Source organism: Epargyreus clarus, unplaced genomic scaffold (genome assembly GCF_041222505.1).
Source record: "Epargyreus clarus isolate Ecla_fem2 unplaced genomic scaffold, WU_Ecla_fem_2.2 ptg000005l, whole genome shotgun sequence".
Lineage (NCBI taxonomy): Eukaryota > Metazoa > Arthropoda > Insecta > Lepidoptera > Hesperiidae > Epargyreus > Epargyreus clarus.
The window spans coordinates 14,287,527-14,306,156 of NW_027332213.1; the positions used below are offsets into that span (position 1 = coordinate 14,287,527).

General features: G+C 36.4%; 2 protein-coding genes across 2 annotated transcripts in view; both read left to right on the plus strand.

Moving 5' to 3' along the window:
* The first annotated feature begins 705 nt into the window (after nucleotides 1–705).
* On the plus strand, nucleotides 706–14,059 carry LOC140757863 (uncharacterized). The gene is made up of 11 exons (XM_073093734.1): nucleotides 706–799; nucleotides 1,565–1,726; nucleotides 2,192–2,354; nucleotides 2,782–2,903; nucleotides 3,349–3,581; nucleotides 4,729–4,889; nucleotides 5,766–5,874; nucleotides 8,189–8,376; nucleotides 9,198–9,296; nucleotides 12,084–12,211; nucleotides 13,922–14,059. Exons 1-11 carry the CDS (start codon nucleotides 706–708, stop codon nucleotides 13,975–13,977), a joined length of 1,515 nt encoding a protein of 504 aa, XP_072949835.1. The 3' UTR covers nucleotides 13,978–14,059.
* Nucleotides 14,060–17,404: 3,345 nt separating this feature from the next.
* Nucleotides 17,405–18,630, plus strand: part of LOC140742378 (putative transporter SVOPL) — a 32,385-nt gene continuing 31,159 nt past the window's right edge. The window contains exon 1 of the mRNA XM_073073304.1: nucleotides 17,405–17,522. The gene's annotated coding sequence lies outside the window, so the exon portion shown is untranslated. The remainder of the gene's footprint in view (nucleotides 17,523–18,630) is intronic.

Consider the following 18,630-nt stretch of genomic DNA (forward strand, 5'->3'; position numbering starts at 1 on the left):
AGAGTTCAAAGTAATTTTGGAATTCCAAGACGTCGGTCAGTAAGGTGAAGTGTTATGTACAGGCGCAGAAAGAATATCGGTTATCTGCACTTGAATTTAAGTAAACGGTCTGTGAGTATGTCTTTATAACAAGAGATAGAATTTCTAGTCTAATGTCGAGTCTCAATTTAAATTGAAGAAGCCCACTGTTGTTCGACTCCAAAGGCAAAAGCCGCACCCATTTCTACCTTATAACAACAGTGTTGAGTGCACTTTTTTGATTTTAAGGTGTGGTACTTGCAAGAAACTTTCAAATTACGCCTATAATTAATATTCGATTAACATGTATTGCTACGAAAAATCAACATTTAAATAAGCGAGATCGCAGCATGAGATTTGAGGATCACAGGCGGATTTAGATTTAAATTAGACCAGTTTTTCTAACTCGTTTTAAATGTATTTATTGTAAATCCGGCTAATCCTCAAACATCAACTCATCCGTTGCCGAGCTTAAATTTAATATAGTTCATTGGTCTGTTCTCCAAAATTATTTCTACCAATCTTAATATAATTAAGGTTAAATTAGTCCCATATAATTATTGTTTGAACTAGTTTTATCGTTTATACATAAAATCTAAGGAATTCGTAGGGAAAGACGGTTTTATCGCAGTAGATATTTATGTTGCAATAAGTGATTAAATATTGGAAATATCTCTGTGCAGTAAAATGAAAGCTGAAAATGATGAGTTCTCGTTTCAAAAGCGACTAGTGGACACATTTGAAATGGAAGTTGATTTAGAAAAGGCTCTCGATCTAGCTGGTAAGTAAATATATGCTTTAAGTTCAATACTAAGCACGTGGAATAATTAATTAAGTGGAATACTTCGGATTTAGTCCGTATTAGTAAAGATAAACATTGTGAACGGCAGAATTTAGTTCTTTTTTAGAAAAGTTTAATTTTATTCTATATAGTAATTTATTTGTTACAGACTACTTTAATACTTATGTGAATAACGTGACTATTGGAGTAATACGAATTACATCACGAACACTTATCTCAAAATGTGCTAAATGGACGTTAAAATGGTTAAGATACTATTAATGGCTAATATGCATTGCTAATAATTAATCTATCTAATGATTTGAGTACCGAAGATCGAAATACGATAACTTCTGTATACTAGCAATTGTCAAATTCGATATTTGATAAATATGAGAAAGATTGATTATTATTTATAAAGGACATAAGTCTGCTATTCTATTAATTAATTAGTAAATGGTTTGGCTATATTTTAATTGCCCTGGAACATAAATTTAAATAATAAGAAAAACAATTAAAGTATTTACAGATACATACAAGTCTATGAAACATACCGCCTGATCGTTAGTAAAGGCAAAATGTACAATTGTCTAAATTGTCAACCTATTCTGCCGCACTGCTGGGCACGAGTCACCTCGCAGAGTGATAAAGATGACCGTGGTCCACAGTATTGGTCAAGTACCTCAAAGTACACTTCACACACTAATTTCTATTCTCCACTTACTTATACTTACTAGAATAATAATGTTATTATATAAATTTCAGGCGCTGGAAAGTATCATATCTTCCACGGCATGCTAATGGTGGCATCGCTATCTTCTGCCCTGCTAGAGATGATTGGCTCTTCATTCGTACTACCAGCTGCCGCTTGTGACCTGGATATTCCAGAGCATTTGAGAGGAATACTAACATCAATACCGAATATAGGTAAATAATAATTAACATACTACACATATTGTAGTAATGAATAGGCAAGATATATAAGTTTATCTATATATAAGAATTATAAAAGTACCTTTAAACGGAATCATCGTCCATTATTGTGCTTATGCTGGGCACTGGTCATATGTAATAGGTACAATAAAGCATGTGACAATTAATTTCTTCTAAATTAAAGAGACGCTCAAAAATGACGTAGTGAGTGTAGAATTACTCACAGCTCCAAACATAGACAAATACAGAAATACCCAGCTTCAGAACAGAAATCTTAATTTATCATTCAGACGTCTGTCTGGCCGTGGGTCGAATCTGGAACCCTTTTCGAACCGGTATGGTGACCTCTCCGCTCATGGGTCACAATCTCATATAGTATTGAACAATAATTGCCTTTAACCATTCAATAGCAAAGCCACAGAGAAGCATCATACAAGTATAGCTATTTCTTATTTTCAGGCGTAATACTATCAGCTCCATTTTGGGGTCGTGCTGCGGACACCGTGGGTCGGAAGCCGATCCTGCTGGCCTGTTCAGCAGCCGCCGGTTGTTTCGGGTTGCTCGCTGCATTCACACCGAACCTGCTGACGTTTGCACTGTGCAAGCTAGCTGGCTCATTCTTGTAAGTATTGAACCTACTCTTTTAGTTGTCAACGCTGGTTTTTGGACTGGTATGCTATAATTGACAATTTCTTTGGCAGTTTTGGTACCATTTGTAAGAATTTCTTGTTCTTAAATGTTAGACTATAAAGTTCTAAGAGAAATATTCCTTTCCGTTACTGGTAGGGGAAGGAATGGAACCCTTTTTATGGACTAATGATGTATAACATAAATAGGGATAAGCTTTACAACTGATCAAGGTGAACGATACGAAAGTTTTCTATGTATAATAAATATGTACATAGATATGTGATTTTTATTCTCTTTGATTTATTTATGTCAAATTTTACTAACAGGTTTTAAGGACAATGTAAATACTAACAAAATATGGACTATGTCTGAATTAAATGGGAATAAAATAAATGGATAAAATATTGGCAATTTGACAGTTTGTCCTGTCCATCGTCCCTGGGGTTCGCTTACGTCGGGGAAATGACGCCGAGGAAGCGACGAGACTTCGCCGTGGTCACGTGCAACGGGATTTTAACACTCTCCGCTGCATTAAGTCCTAGTAAGTTTTATATAGGTTTAATCTACCTACTATACTTTTTATATGATTGAAGTAGCCAACGAGCTTGAAGTCCACCTGATGGTAAGTACTGCCCATGGACGTCCGTAAATTACTCCATACGGAACAGGGGTTCTACCAGAATTAGATCACAGATGCGTTGCCATTCCTAAGGACACAGAGGGTCGCATAATTTGTAAATCAGCCGACACACCCGACCACCAAAACGCAGTATTGTTTCATGAAATAGTTGTAGCTGTGACATCTCCCCGCTGAACCATACTGTTTATACCTCCTTTCAAAACACTACACATAGGTTAAAAGTGTTATAACTACTACAATTTCACTAGACTCCTATTTACAACGCCGTTTAGAAGCCCTTATTTTAATTTAAATGGTCTAAGTCAAAAGTTCACGTATTTATTATTTTATTACACATCTTTTACAGTCATCGCCTGGGCCGTCCTATCATACGATTGGCAGTTAGGCCACATCACCCTGCAACCCTGGCGAGTGCTGACGGCGGTGTACGCACTCCCCCTGCTCGTGACCACAGTTTGGATGACGCAGGCCAACGAAAGCCCCAAGTTCTTGATGGCTAAAGGCAAACAGGACCAAGCTCTGAAGGTCTTGCGGGAAATCTATGCTGTGAACACGGGGATGGCTAAGGAGAGCTTTTGTGTGAGTATTTTGCAGAAGTTTTTTTTATGGCATTTTTTTAAAATATAGGAGTAGCAGACGAGCATGTCATCCGCCTGATGGTAAGTGGCTACTGCCGCCCATGGAAATATGTAATCAACCTAAGATCCTCCTACCCGAGGCCGGCCACAGATGCACCACTACCCCTGAAGACTAAGCTGGGACGCCTCGGTATCTCTCCCTTACCACACCCTTCCAACCAGAACACAGCAGCGCTTAACACTGTTGTTATGAGGTAGAAATAGGTGTGGTGATGGTACCGCCGGAGCTGAACCACAAAGGGTTCTACCACCTTCAACATTATTTATATTATGGGCAGTCCACCTGATGTAACCGGTCACTGCCGCCTATGGACATCTGTAATCATTCTGAAGCAAGATTAGTGGTCTTATGCAGTGCTTCAGGATATAATTAATAAAATGTATCAAATAAAATACAAGGCATACGGATTAGATTAATTGTAGTGGTAACTCTAGTTTTTTTACAACCTTGAATAAATCTAACACTTACGAATTATGCATGCGCCAAATATAACCTTGGAAAATGGAATATTAAAAATATTGTTGCAAACGGTAATGTCAGTTATTAATAAATCAATCTATCTAATATTTTGCCCGGTATAAGACAATTTCTGCCTACTGGAAATTGACAAATTATCAAATATTTTCCCCTACTTTGACAATTTCTGCCTACTACAAATTGACAAATCTATCAAATATTTTGTACGAAATTGGACAATTTCTGCCTTCTAAAAATTGACAAATCTATCAAATATTTTCCCCTACTTAGACAATTTCTGCCTACTACAAATTGACAAATCTATCGAATATTTTCCCCTACTTTGGACAATTTCTGCCTACTACAAATTGATAAATCTATCAAATATTTTGCCCAAAATTTAACAATTTCTGCCTACTAGAAACTGACAAATCTATCAAATATTTTGCCGGTAATTGGACAATTTCTGCCTACTAGAAATTGACAAATTTAGATCTTTGGCAAAATATTAGAAATTAGAAATAAATTAATTATTTTTATTATTAATAACGGATATTATTGTTATAAACATGGATATACTACTAAGTATAAAATGTAATTGGTTTTAACAATATAATAATGTCAATTTCAGGTGACAAGTCTAAGTAAGTCGTTGGAAGACAGCGAGGAGACAGGGGAAGCAATAAATTACAATAGAGGGCACAAGAAGTATTCATTACTAGTCCTTCTGCGACCACCGCACCTGAAGTGGCTCGCCCTGACCGGCTTCCTCATGTTTGGATTGTTCTCTCTGTGAGTATTTTTACTTTTTTTTATAATATAGGAGTAGCAGATGAGCATGCAGTCCGCATGCAGTAAGTGGCTACTGCCGCCCATGGACATCTGTAATCAACACCAGATAGGATTAGATATTCCTACCTGAGGTCGGCCACAGATGCGCCGCTACCCCTGAGGACTAAGCTGGAACGCCTCGGAAAAGTATGTCTCCCTTACCACACCCTTCAAAACAGAACACAGCAGCGCTTAACACTGCTGTTATTAGGCAAAATAGGTGTGGCGGTGTGTGGTGGTGTGGTTTATTTAACTGTGGAGGGTAATGTTTAACGTATTTATATTGTTTCATTTTTGACCCTCCCTACCTACCTAAAAGCTTGATGGATTTTAAGATATGAGGTATCATTGGACTCGTGTAAAATATGACACAAAAGCAAAAGGCTATATTTTAGCAGCTGTCATAGAATGTAGATGTGATGTGCAGGGCCTGATTAATCCTTAGGCTAATTAGGCCGCAGCTTAGGGCGCGAGGATCGGGGGCGCCAAAATTGTGTCTTCGGCACTTTTAATTTCATGCTAGTAAACAAAGTCAAAACTAATATATTACTTTTGAGGTCTATCGTAACAGTGGGGGCGCGTCTTTATAATTAGCCTAGAGCGGTTAGAACTCTTGATCCGTCGCTGGTGATGTGTGATGTATGTGATGTAGATGTGATAGAAGTAGCAAACTAGCGTGCAATTATCATTCAGATATCTGGTCGGGAATTGCACCCGGAACCCTTTGCGAGTCGGATGAGAACGGTCATCTCTCCGCCCCATGGATAAATGATGATGCTTCTTTATAACTTGTTTTACTACTAACTTTTAACTACATATTATTTTCATTGATTTCAGATTAAATGGCCTGTTCCTCTTCGCGCCGGCTACCATAAACAAGATTATGTCCCAATCTACAGAACAAGGAGGCAATCTTTGCACATTGATGAATCAGGCTGAAAATAAGGTAATGATTAAAAAAACTACTTGGCTTCTTTGCCTTGGAAATTTGTTTAAAACGGTCAACTTTTTAAATATCATTTTAAACGTGGCTTGAAATTTAGCCTTTCAACCAGTCAGAGGTTGTGGTTCGAATCCCAAAAATGGATAGGTGTGTGACTTTTCCTTTTTCGAAGTAAACTGCGCATGAAAAATATTAGCACTGCTTTAATGGTGAACGGAAACATCGTGAGGAAACCTACACTCCTGAGAGTTCTTAAAAATGTTCCTAAAAATGTAAGGGTAAAGTTATATTTTTCAATTCTTACTAATATCGATTAAAATAATTGATGTTTTGGGTCCAAAAGATCGATTCTCCGATTAATCGATTTTAGATCGCAATCCCTAGTTGCCGTGGGATCTCCAGGATAAAAACTATCCTATGTCCTTTCTCGGGTCTCAGACTATCTTTGTACAAAATTTCATTAAAATCGGTTTAGTCGTTTGGGCGTGAAGAAGAGACAACCAGACAGACAGACAGACAGAGTTACTTTCGGATTTATAATATTAGTAAGGATGTATTTACTTCTCATCTATTTATATCTTAATTCTTTTTTCTCTTTCTTTCTCTCATTCTTTCTTTTTTTCATGTTCTCCTTGTTTTAATTTTTTTTTATTTCCTATTTATTATTATTATTATTTTTAGTATAGTTGTACCGGCATCAATTTTTCTGCACATCCCTAAGGTTGACTGGGAGACAATGCTATTTAGCATTAAGTCCGACTTTTGCACCACACTGTTTTTAACTTCGTCAATAAAGAGTAAATAAATAAATAAATGGTAAAGTGCAACTACCACACTTGCACAGTCTACCACGACGTCGTTATTGGCTAAATCACTAAGAAGAGACACTTTTTGTGGGGAAACCCTTCATGGGTTCCTCTCAGCTGCGGGGGTAGCGGACAGGATATGCCGGACTCCTAACGGATAAACCCCACGGTGTTCCTCTGAACGCCTTTTGTCGTGACCACGGGTACGCTAATAGCACTCGTCCGCGATCCCGACGGTGTTTGCTCACGTGCGGGCCACCTCGAGGCTTCATAGTGTTTTTGACGTAGGACACCCCCATGTCCTACGCCAGTGCCGGATATAACGGATAGAAAGAACCACAACTACCTAAAGGGATAGCGCTGCCGCCCGATACGGGACAGACGCAGCGTACTGTCGAGATATTACTGCCGCCCGATACGAGGCAGACTCAGTGTATACCAACCTCCACTGGAGCGTTTTAGCTTCACCCGCTGCTGGATTGCAACGGGCTACTGAGCCCCCCCACCACGACAAAGCGCACTCCAACTTGGGGGGGGGGGGGGGGACTAAGAAGAGACCTGTGCCAAGTAGTAGGACAGTAATAGGATTGCTGACAAAACAATTATCCGTAACTAGTGCTACATAGATCCTTACAACATTTTCATAATTTAATTAGCATTTGCCCTTGATATTCTGAAAAGCATTTTGACATCGCCTCACTCCAGGAAAATTGGTGCGAATTGCTCGTGACAAATTCTATTCAGTAATCAAATCTGATTACAATATAATTAATTAATTACACTTGATTAACATTGGCTTACTTTGTTGGTAATGTAAGCGCAATCGATAATTGTGTCAATATTTGTTTTTTTAAGATGGAAGTAGTTTTTAATAATATTGAGATTGCAAACGACCATGCAACTGGATCGCACGTGGCTACTGCCGCTTATGGATATCTGTAGTCATCCTTATATCATGGGATAGGTACATGAGGTAACCTACAGGCTCAATATGTTACAAAAGTTTTCATAGATGTAAACTGTTCAAATCCGCACTTGGTCGGAGTAGTGGACTATGGCCTAGATCTAGAAGGGATCTGACCTAGAAAGGAGACGTATCTGTAGCAGTGAGACTAGATAGAATAAAAGTTCTTAGGCCGATCACATACGCGTTGCTGAGAACTAAATTGAAACAGGCATTTTCTCTTTTTTTAAGTCCATACAATTATTTTATTTGGTCTTATAAATTAAAATAATATGACAAAATATTGTCTATAGGATAAAAAAAAAAACAAAATAAAACTAAAAATTTAAAATAAAATAAAACTTATACATTTTCTCTTGTGTAATGTAAGTATATGTGTGTCTTGTGTATGTGTGTGTTGTGTAAGGGTAAGTCATTATACATTTGGAAAGGGAAAATACATTCCTATTTTTTTTTTACATTACCCTTTTCAAATCTCATCCTTGCGTTACCATGGATTAAGTTAGAACGACTCGTGAAATTGATCTCTCCTTTCCACATCACACAGACGAGCAGCGCCGAGTGCGTGGCCGACATCTCGTTCAGCACCTTCCAGATCATGGTGGTGTCCGGCGTGGTGTACGGCTCCCTGGTGCTGGCGGCCGGCTTCACCTCCCTCGCGAAGAAGACCCAGCTAGTCTCCATGTTCGTGCTTGTTGGGATCGCGTGTCTCATCACGGTGCTTACTGAAAACAGGTGAAGGTTTTGACGTTATTATTTCATTGGTGAAGGAAAATTTAGCGGGAAATTATTTGACATGACACAGCATTGAGACTTTTTACTCCTAAGCACTATGCACGTTATGGCGCTTAGGAGAGTTCTTATAATACAGACGAATGGTAGAAACTTTTGTGGTTTGACTCCAGCGGCATCACCGGCACACCTATTTCTACCTAATAACCGCAGTGTTAATCGCTGCTGTATTCTGGTCTGAAGGGTGTGATAAGGGAGATATACTTTTCCGAGGCTTTCCAGCTTTTTAGGTGGTAGAACCCTTTGTGGTTCGACTCCGGCGGCACCACCGCCACACCTATTTCTACCTAATAACAGCAGTGTTAAGCGCTGCTGTGTTCCGGTTTGAAGGGTGTGGTAAGGGAGACAGACTTTTCCGAGGCGTTCCAGCTTAGTCCTCAGGGGTAGCGGCGCATCTGTGGCTGACCTCAGGTAGGAATATCTAATCCTATCTGGGGTTGATTACAGATGTCCATGGGCGGCAGTAGCCACTTACCATCAGGTGGACTGCATGCTCGTCTGCTACTCTTATATTATATAAAAAAAAAAAAAAAAAGCTTCGTCCTCAGGGGCAGCGGCGCATCTGTGACCGAACTTAAGTTGTCTTATCCTAAACTTATCCTATCTGAGGTTGATTACAGATGTGCATGAAATAATAACAAAACGACAGTAACTACTTTCCGCCAGGTAGACCGTCTGCTTTAGCGTTGAGTTCAACTACAAGCTATTTTTTCTTCTCTCTCATCATTTCTCATCATATCTTATTCTATTATTTTTATTTACAGAATGGTGGCTGGAGCAGCGATGTCCACGTTGCAGGTGACTGCTCTAGGCATCGGGCCACTGACGGCATATGCGGTCCAACTGTTCCCCACAAGCCTAAGGTAACCTAAGGCTTTATGCAGGCCACTAAACCACGCACCACTTTATGCAGTTATGAATTACCTAGTTTCTGTTATAAATTAATGATTATTGTTTGACGACCCGCGTGGCGGAGCGGTCTCCATACCGGTCTGACGCGCAAAGGGTCCCGGGTTCGATCCCCGGCCAGACAGATATCTAAATGATGAATTTAGATTTCTGTTTCTGGGTCTCGGTGTTTGTGTATTTGGCTATGTGTGTGTCCATGGCACCCACGATACAGGGAATCCTAGTGTGGGGCTGTGAGTGTAGAAAGCGTAATGACTGCGGCCCGTGGATTTCTGTAATGAACCCCAAATAGGATTAGAGACTTGGACAATTAATTAATAACCGTCTAACCATTTACCCTGTCGAAATTTAATCTGTAGTTTATGAGAAAATAGCGGACATATAAGTTTACATACATACATAGTGGTCGAAAACAGAACCTCCTTTTTTGAAGTTGGTTAAAAATACCTCTGTATTAATGTAATGTACATAAAAAGTAGTGCTTTAGTCGTAGTTTCACTAATTTTAACTGTTATTCAGTTTCTGTCAAAATTAATAGAGATTTTTTCTTTAAATCGCTCTCCTGTAAAATTATCAAAATGGCGTCGAGTCAAATCGCGTTTTACCCGACGACATGTTACACACCTCTACAAAATAAGATAGGAACATATGTAACAATCCTATCATAAAAAATGTTGTTCGTTAACTCAAATAACAACTTTTTTATTATGTAAGCTCTGCATTAAAGTATTAGCTTTAATTACGTATAAAATGATGTTATCATTTAATAACAATGCAAACAGTGTGAAGAAAATAAGGGGAAAGCCCAACGTGTAAGCATCGTAAAATTATGACGGAGTTTACATTGAACACAATATTTTATCTTAAGAACAACGAACTAGTTTTAACAAAAATAATTAATAACTATCATAATCCGAAAATTAATGCATTCTATACCCATAGTCTCCACTTGATTTTTTCCTGTGCCGTGACTGCCTTGAACACACAAAACACACAAATAACAAGACATGTATAAACAGAACAGAAATCTAAATTATTCATGCAGTTGTCTGGCCGGGGATCGAACCCAGAACCCACATACCATGCCTGTATAGTGACCGCTGTGTTTTGCGGGTCTTCAATTCCATCTGTGTATGCGACACTGATAGACATACATAAAGTCATACCCAGAGCTAAAACTCAATACAAAATGTATTTGCGTAAGATTTCTACCACCTATTATAAAATTAGGACATTGATAAACAAATATACCCAATGAATATGATAAGATAAGGAGTGTGACGTAAATCCATTCATAGTGGAAAACTTCAAAATTTAATACAATCCCGAGGAAACATTTAATGATTTATTTATTTTTTACTTTTTTGTCCACCTGATGGTAAGTGGCTACTGCCGCCTATGGACATCTGTAATTAACCCCAGGTACGATTATGTTACCTGGGATCGGCCACAGATGTGCGACTACACTTAAGAACTAAGCTGGAACGCCTCGGAAAAGTATGTCTCCCTTACCAGACCCTTCAAACCAAAACACAGCAGCGCTTAACACTGCTGTTATTAGGCAGAAATAAGTGTGGCGGTGGTGCCGCCGGAGTCGAACCACAAAGGATTCTACCACCTTGAAGCAGAATAAGTTTCTTGTCTTTGTTATTGACACAAAATAATAATTAGAATGACAATCCAGGTAGTATTATTGCGTCATTATCCTGTAGGTTTTTTGTCAATCATTTCATTATTACTTCCGCATATCAGACAAATTTAATTTATTATTAGGTAACGTAGGTAGATTGAAACGTATGTCACCTGTGTAAATGTAAATCGCCAAATACAAATACATATTAATTCAACTTTTCTTAGTGTAGATACAAAAAATGCGATATTCAGGTACTTAAGCAGCAATATACTCGTAGTAATAAAGTAATTCATACCCTAACACTATGAATCCCGCCTAATTAATAAAGAGGAGCGTAGGCAGGCATTATCCGGTCTTCAGGATATCTTCTTTACCAGGGTAGATTTTCAAGACGCTTACCCAATGCTCTATTAAGATACTTTCAGTAGCACTATCATGAGTTTACAAAAGTATTACTCGCTAGCGACTGCGTAAAATAAATGTATGAAAAATTGTACAGCGCCTCTGGTGGTTACTCGTAGAACTAAAATCCGTAGTGGCGTAACTCGATACGTAAAAAACCTATCGAAATCAAATCGCTAGCGAATGTCATTATGATCTATTGCCATACAAATTCGGTCCCATGAGTCATTAATTTGACAGACGTTGTCAAGAAATACCGTAACGATAGTAGTTATGTTATTCACTAGAAAAATGACAATAGTTTTCTATTTACTATTTCTATAGTGGCGTTTCTATGCCAACTCATGGTAGTGCTACAGAATAGAATATCATATTATATAGGCGAACGTGGGTTAATTTTAATATTTAGTAGGCGAAACATTGGTTAGATCTATTATTACTATTAACGGATGTTATTCGAAAAATATAACCACCTAACCAAGATTCGAACCGGGAATCTTCTGTACGACCGCCCGAAGGTTGGCTGGCAGAGAAGGCGCATATCATTAAGTCCGCTTTTGTTCCTGTACATTATTGTAATGTATTGTAAGGTTCATAAACAATAAATAAATGACCACAGTGCCACATAGATGATAAGTCATCATTAAAATGCTTTATAACCTACTTGCCTTCATATAAATATTAATAAAATGCTTTTTGTTACCAGGGGCACAGCCGTTGGAGCAGTGCTCATGTTTGGTAGGATCGGCTCCGTGGTGGGCTCTAACGTGGCCGGAGTGTTCCTTGCCAAGGCATGTGCAGCTACTGTGTATGGTTTCTCAGCTCTTGTGTTCCGTAAGTACCTATATTATCTGAAATATATTTTTATGTGACCAAAGCAAAAACCAAGCATATCCATTATTTTTTCGGATAATTATAATTATACTTGTAATATTCAAACTAATTTATAGGAAAATATAGATCTCTTCAATTTTTTTAATAATTCGCCCATAATATTTTAGGTACGTCTTAGTTTGTTTGTTAGTAATTAATACAGTATTTTAATTGGGATTTAGCTGCCCTTGTTACGTAAATTTGCAAGGATGAGTCGAGAAAAAGAAGTAATAAATGTAAGCTAAATAAAAAGTGGAAAGTTTTTACTTTTGTATTCACTTATCTGACTGATTAAAGTATCTATAACGCTGTTATTGTATTTTTCCGACACGCGTCATCTTTAGGTACTTTATTACTAAAAATTTGAGGATTTTTAAAATCGAAACCACTAATTATTTTACATTTGTCTATTAAAAATTGAAATTTTGCAATTTCTAGTAGGTAAAGATTGTCAAACGTCGATCTTAGGACGCCAAATATTAGATAAATTGATTATTAATAACTAAAGCTTGTCAATAGCTACCAAACAAAAACAAAAGAAAATTGGTTCAAAACAAAAGAGAAAATGTTCTTAACTGTTCTGTCTTGACCTATTTATAGTAATTATTACGGTTGGCAACTCTACACCCTCATAATGTAAAATTATCCTTGCTGCCAATGGATCAATAACAGTCTATAAATAGAAAAGGAATCCTTCCTAAGGACGACGACTTTTGCTTCACTAGATTTAGAACGCCCATTATTTATAATCAATCTATCTAATGTTTTGCCTACCAAAGATCGAAATTTGACAATGTATGCGTGCTAGAAATTAATAAAATTTCGGTCTTTGTTGTAAATGTGCTTTAGTGACTCTACTAGGGGGTTTTAGTGTAAGAATCCCACATAACCCCATGTCGCTCCCACGGCACTGGGTACCTTTTGAAGGTATCGCCCTCTTCAAAAAAAGGGACTCTACTTCAGCACCCTCTAAAACAGAATACAGCTACACGTGTTTATCATTATACACCATGAAATGCCGAGGAGACGAGGTCAATCTGTAAGACTTGTCATTTCTCATTAGTATATGAATGGCCTTATTACGTTGATATAATTCAATTTGCACACATTATTCATACAAAAAGCAATGATGTAGAGTCCAGGAAATAGCAGTAGTAATGGATGTTAGAGCTTTAAAATATAGAGTTTTTGTTTTGGGTAATAGACGTAGTATGCTTGTTGCAACTGACAACAAGCATACGGCAAGTAGCCAATCACAAGATTGAAGACCTACCAAAAGTCGGCCGCAGATGCGTTCTTCCCCCTTGCGTTTTTAGAACTTTTAGATTTTTATAGAACTTAAGTAAGAGCTAGAACTTATTAAGCTAGTCCATTTAGTAAGGCTTCTGTGACCGATCATGTAGGGGTCTTCAGAATTCTTCACCAAGCGCTGAGGACGGCCACCGGGGGGGTTTTAGTGCGGTAAAAATCACACATAACCCAGCGTCGCTCCTACGTCGTCGGGTACCTTTTGAAGATTTCCCCCTCGAAAAAAAAAAAAAAAGGGGGACTTCTAATTGCGGTTGACTGAATATGTATTTTCTTAACATTCTTGAACAAAATCTCACAGTTGTTAAAGTTGCATTTGGGATTGTCTTACTAATATAACTAATTATTTTTTTTTATTTTCAGTATGTGCTGGCCTCAGTTTTCTCCTTCCCAGGGAACAGACCGCGAACGTCCGATGATATTCTAGTCAAATAAAAAATACAATGTGTTTAAGCTTTATATGACAAAAAGTTAATGATATACATAAATGGTAAAATATTCTTGCCAGAATATGTAATAGAGCTTCTAATTAAAATAACAGTGTAATAATTAATTTTAAAAGTTATACTCTGATTACTTGGTATAATTAATAAAATAGTTGTTTTTGCATTTAGACAAATTTTAACTAACCGGTAGACGATATATAGTTAATTTTGTTAAAAGTAACTATAGTTACTTGAGCGCACGCAAATTTCATGCCACGTTAAAAATCACGTTGAGGTCGTGCCAAAGGAAATAACTTCAAAACTATTTTAACTTTTATGAGAACTTAATTCATATGTAAAGTGAGCAACAGCAGCTCCAATTAGTCCATATACATAATATATTGCACATATATGGACATGTTGCAATCATATGTGGCTTGCGACCCTCCTTTTGGGCCGCGGGTCTCCTTAGAACCTCTTCTTGCGGCCCGCAGACTTTCCTAGAACCTTAGTTTTCGCTCGCTTTTCTTCAAACTATAGAGAAATAGTGACGACATTTTTGCCCACCAATTTCCAAAAACTTTTGAATGCAGCCCGCCATTACCTCGTGAAGCTACTATGTGGCCCGTAGTGTTAAAAATGTTGCCGACTGCTGTTATAGATTTGTAAGTACTTTAAATAAGTAATTTTGTTTCCGTGAAGACTGTATACTTTTAATTTAAAATACGATTTGTAAAATAAGATTAATCTAGTTTGTAATCTATAGTTCAATTTTACTCACCAACGGTGTGGAGTTTACCTTTATATCTTTTCCTGCCAATCTAATAAGACTACTTTTCATGACAACTTGATTATTGTTTTATTTACGAACAAAACTGAATTACTCATTACAGATTATAAAATTATTGTTTACCTTTACTACGGGTAGATCACGATAAGGAAAACCTTGTTTTTGTAGTGGTGTTATCGTAATTATTGTTGATTTTGTGAAATTATAGGAATGCTAGCACATATTCAAATGATAGTTAAGTACCTTTATACCGAGTTATAATAGTGTTCAATTTAATTTACATGCAATTTTATTCGCTGAAAAACTAAGTATTGAACTAGGCCATAGATTAATAAAGATACTTCGCCGCCTTGAAATTGAATGAAGCCACAAACGGCTTATTAGTAAGTTTTTTTTTTAATTCTTGACAAATAAAAACATTTTTAGAGAAAATTTACGAATAAATAACTAATACTGCGTAATTTACATAATAAATAAATAATTATTTCAAATATTTTAGGGACATTTTAGCACGGAGACGTGGCAAAACTTTTTTACGCAACTATTTCAATTCTCAAAACTGGGTACATTTTCCTGTTAGGAGGGAGTAATCTGTAGTAATCTATGAACTAGGCACTAAACTTAGTTTTCAAAATGTACGTAAGTAGTAAACTGTAAAAATGCCCTTTACCTTTTAAAAATAAATGTACAGAAATGATATATTATCTGTTTTTTTCATGAGACACCCTTAATAAAACCTTGGTTTGTCAAGCCGTGTAAAGCTTGAAAAAAATATAATAATAAAGTTTGCTGTATAACAGAGTTTCTGCATTTAAATTTGTACAATATACGTAAAATTTAAACTATTTTGTACATCGTAATCGATTTACTCAATTGATAAGAGCAGGATTTCTCAAAGTGGAATACGCTCTGAGCTAGCGTAGGTAATCATAGGGGATACACGATTTACGTAACGGCAACTACTCAAACATAGCAGTGATAGCCTAGTGGTTAAAAAACTCGGCCTCTTGATCGAGGGGTCCGAGGTTCAAATCCCAGGCACACCTGGTTTTTCGAATTTAAATGCGTATTAGAAATTAATTGGCACTTGCTAAAACGGTGAAGGAAAACATCGTGAGGAAACCTGGATACCTGAGAAATCTTAAAAAAAAAATCATAGGTATGTGAAGTTTACCAATACGCACTTGGCCAGCGCGGTGGACTAAGGCCTAATCCTTCTCATTCTGAGAGCAGACCCGTGCCCAGCAGTTGGACAGTAATGGGTTGATGATGATGAACTACTCATTGGCGCATTTTTATACTATAAGAGTAGCAAACGAGCACATTTGTATACTATGAGAATAGAAAAAGATCACATAATCCGCCTAATGTTGTGTGACCAACCATGGACACCTGTTTTGTACCCCCAAAAGGACTAGACCGACTCGAGGTCGGTCGCATATGTTTTGCTCTGCCTGGGGACTAAGTTAGAACGCCTTTGGCAAGTGTCCCGTACTTCATTGTAATGCATGTGTGAAAGGAACTAGATGAAAGGAAAATTGTTTCGTAAATCGACTCAATCTACGGCAAGAAAGAAAGAAAGCTTTCTCCTCACACCAAGTTTTTATAGGGGTACTTATAGGGTTTCAGGGGGTTTATAGGGGTTCGGAGCTGTAAGTTTAAATAACACCGGGTTTTAATCAAAGGATCGCAGAAAATATGCGATAAAGACGTCGCAGATAAATTACTTAAAACAAACGTAGGTTAACAACCCAACAATGAATTCGGGTTTCATAATAATAAACTAAAATTACACCATTAATGTTATTGATATTTTTTTATTGACCTGAAGTTAATTATCTATGCCCCGCAGCATTTACATCATATTATCATCATTTGCATAACGCAACCTCTTATTATTTTAAAAAATAATTTTAATTATTATCGTTTGTGCGAACCATAGATTAGTAAAGATTACTCACTCCTAACAAGAAAATGTACCCAGTTTTGAGAATTGAAACAGTTGCGTAAAAAAATTTTGCCACGTCTCCGTGCTAAAATGTCCCTAAAATATTTGAAATTATTATTATAAATTATTTAATTATTATGAAAATTACGCATTATTAGTTATTTATTCGTAAATTTTCTCTAAAAATGTTTTTATTTGTCAAGAATTCAAAAAAAGAACTTACTATAATAAGCCATTTGCAGCTTCATTCAATTTCAAGGCGGCGAAGTATCTTTACTAATCTATGGTGCGAACAAGAACTATCATGAACTTATATTTATTTTAAAACGCAAATACTTCATTTTATAATTTGCGCAGAAATGAAATAATACTAATAACTACATAATGAAACTTGCCGAGGTATTACAGCGTAATTAATAATTAAAAAAAAATATTGAGTAAATTTCGTCTTTATCTATTTTCACCCCAGAGAACGCGGGTCACAGATAACATAAATAAATATGATTATAAAAGGATATTTTCGGCATCGCAACAACGTAACATCACTTTACAGCCAACATAACCCCGACCCGACTCCCGCGGCGTGTTATCGCGCTTAACAAAGAGATATCAACGTTAACTATATTTTGCTTTAACGGTGATATAATTCCTCAGATATAATGACTTGGCTCGACGGAAGCGGATCAGTACCGATTTGTAATTCGGCCGCCGCGTACAGTACACCGCCACCTGTCGGCCAAATACGTAAACAGCGCGATTATTTTATTTATGCAAACAATACTGCATTTGGAAAGTTCAAAGGTTAGTATAGAATAGAAAAAAAATATATAATAAAAAACTCAAAAAATTAAATACATTAAAAATATTAGGCATACAATACCATCGTTGTCGTATCATACATAATATAATAATTATAGCCAGTAATTTATATTTATCGTCACAATCTTAATTATTAATTGACATTCAATATGTAAATTTGTGTAGCATGGCCTGTACCGTACAGACACATTTTAATGCTATATTATCATTTATATTTTTAAAGATCTTTACCATTTACGTATTGTTATTACTATATAGCATTTATGATAATTATTAAAAATATTGTAGAGGTGGCAATAAACTATTTTATCGTAAAACTAACAGAGAGGGAACCTTCTGAGTATGATTTTTCTATACGATAATTAATTACTATAATAATATAGCATTTATAATAATTATTAAAAATATTGTAGAGGTGGCAATAAACTATTTTATCGTAAAACTAACAGAGAGGGAACCTTCTGAGTATGATTTTTTTATACGATAATTAATTACTATAATAATATAGCATTTATAATAATTATTAAAAATATTGTAGAGGTGGCAATAAAATATTTTATCGTAAAACTAACAGAGAGGGAACCTTCTGAGTTTTTTTCTATGCGATAATTAATTTTAATACTAATAAATACTCCAAAAATGCTTGTATTCGAACCCGAGTTTTTCATTGTCTAATGAAATCTGCTGCATCTTTTATTTTTGTTTGTTTTTGAAATTAGTTACACAGTCCATCCTGTATCATCCAATGTTGTTATTTAGTCTGGATCGCAAAGTGACTAACCAAGCTCACATATTTCGATCATAAATACCACGACACCCAGATAACTAAGATGGAATGCCTCTCTAGAACCTATCTATCTTAGTTTTACACAAGAATACGGAAAAGCAAACATTATTGCTGTTATAAGGAAGATATTCATACATAAATATATTAAACACTTTTTCATGAAAACAAAAAGTTGACGTATGGAATTCCCATCTTGTTGGTCGCTAAAATTATATTGTTTTAATTTATTTTGAACACAATATTCTACTGTAAATTTCGTATGATTATAAACAAAAATTCGTACAAAAAAATGCTAAAGCTCGA

Bases quoted from the DNA above. Each gene is read 5' to 3' on its own strand.
- LOC140757863 (XM_073093734.1), top strand. From the start codon at position 706: ATGAAAGCTGAAAATGATGAGTTCTCGTTTCAAAAGCGACTAGTGGAC. The intron at 800-1,564 runs GTAAGTAAATAT...TATAAATTTCAG, and splicing joins AAAGGCTCTCGATCTAGCTG to GCGCTGGAAAGTATCATATC. The intron at 12,212-13,921 runs GTAAGTACCTAT...TTTTATTTTCAG, and splicing joins TTTCTCAGCTCTTGTGTTCC to TATGTGCTGGCCTCAGTTTT.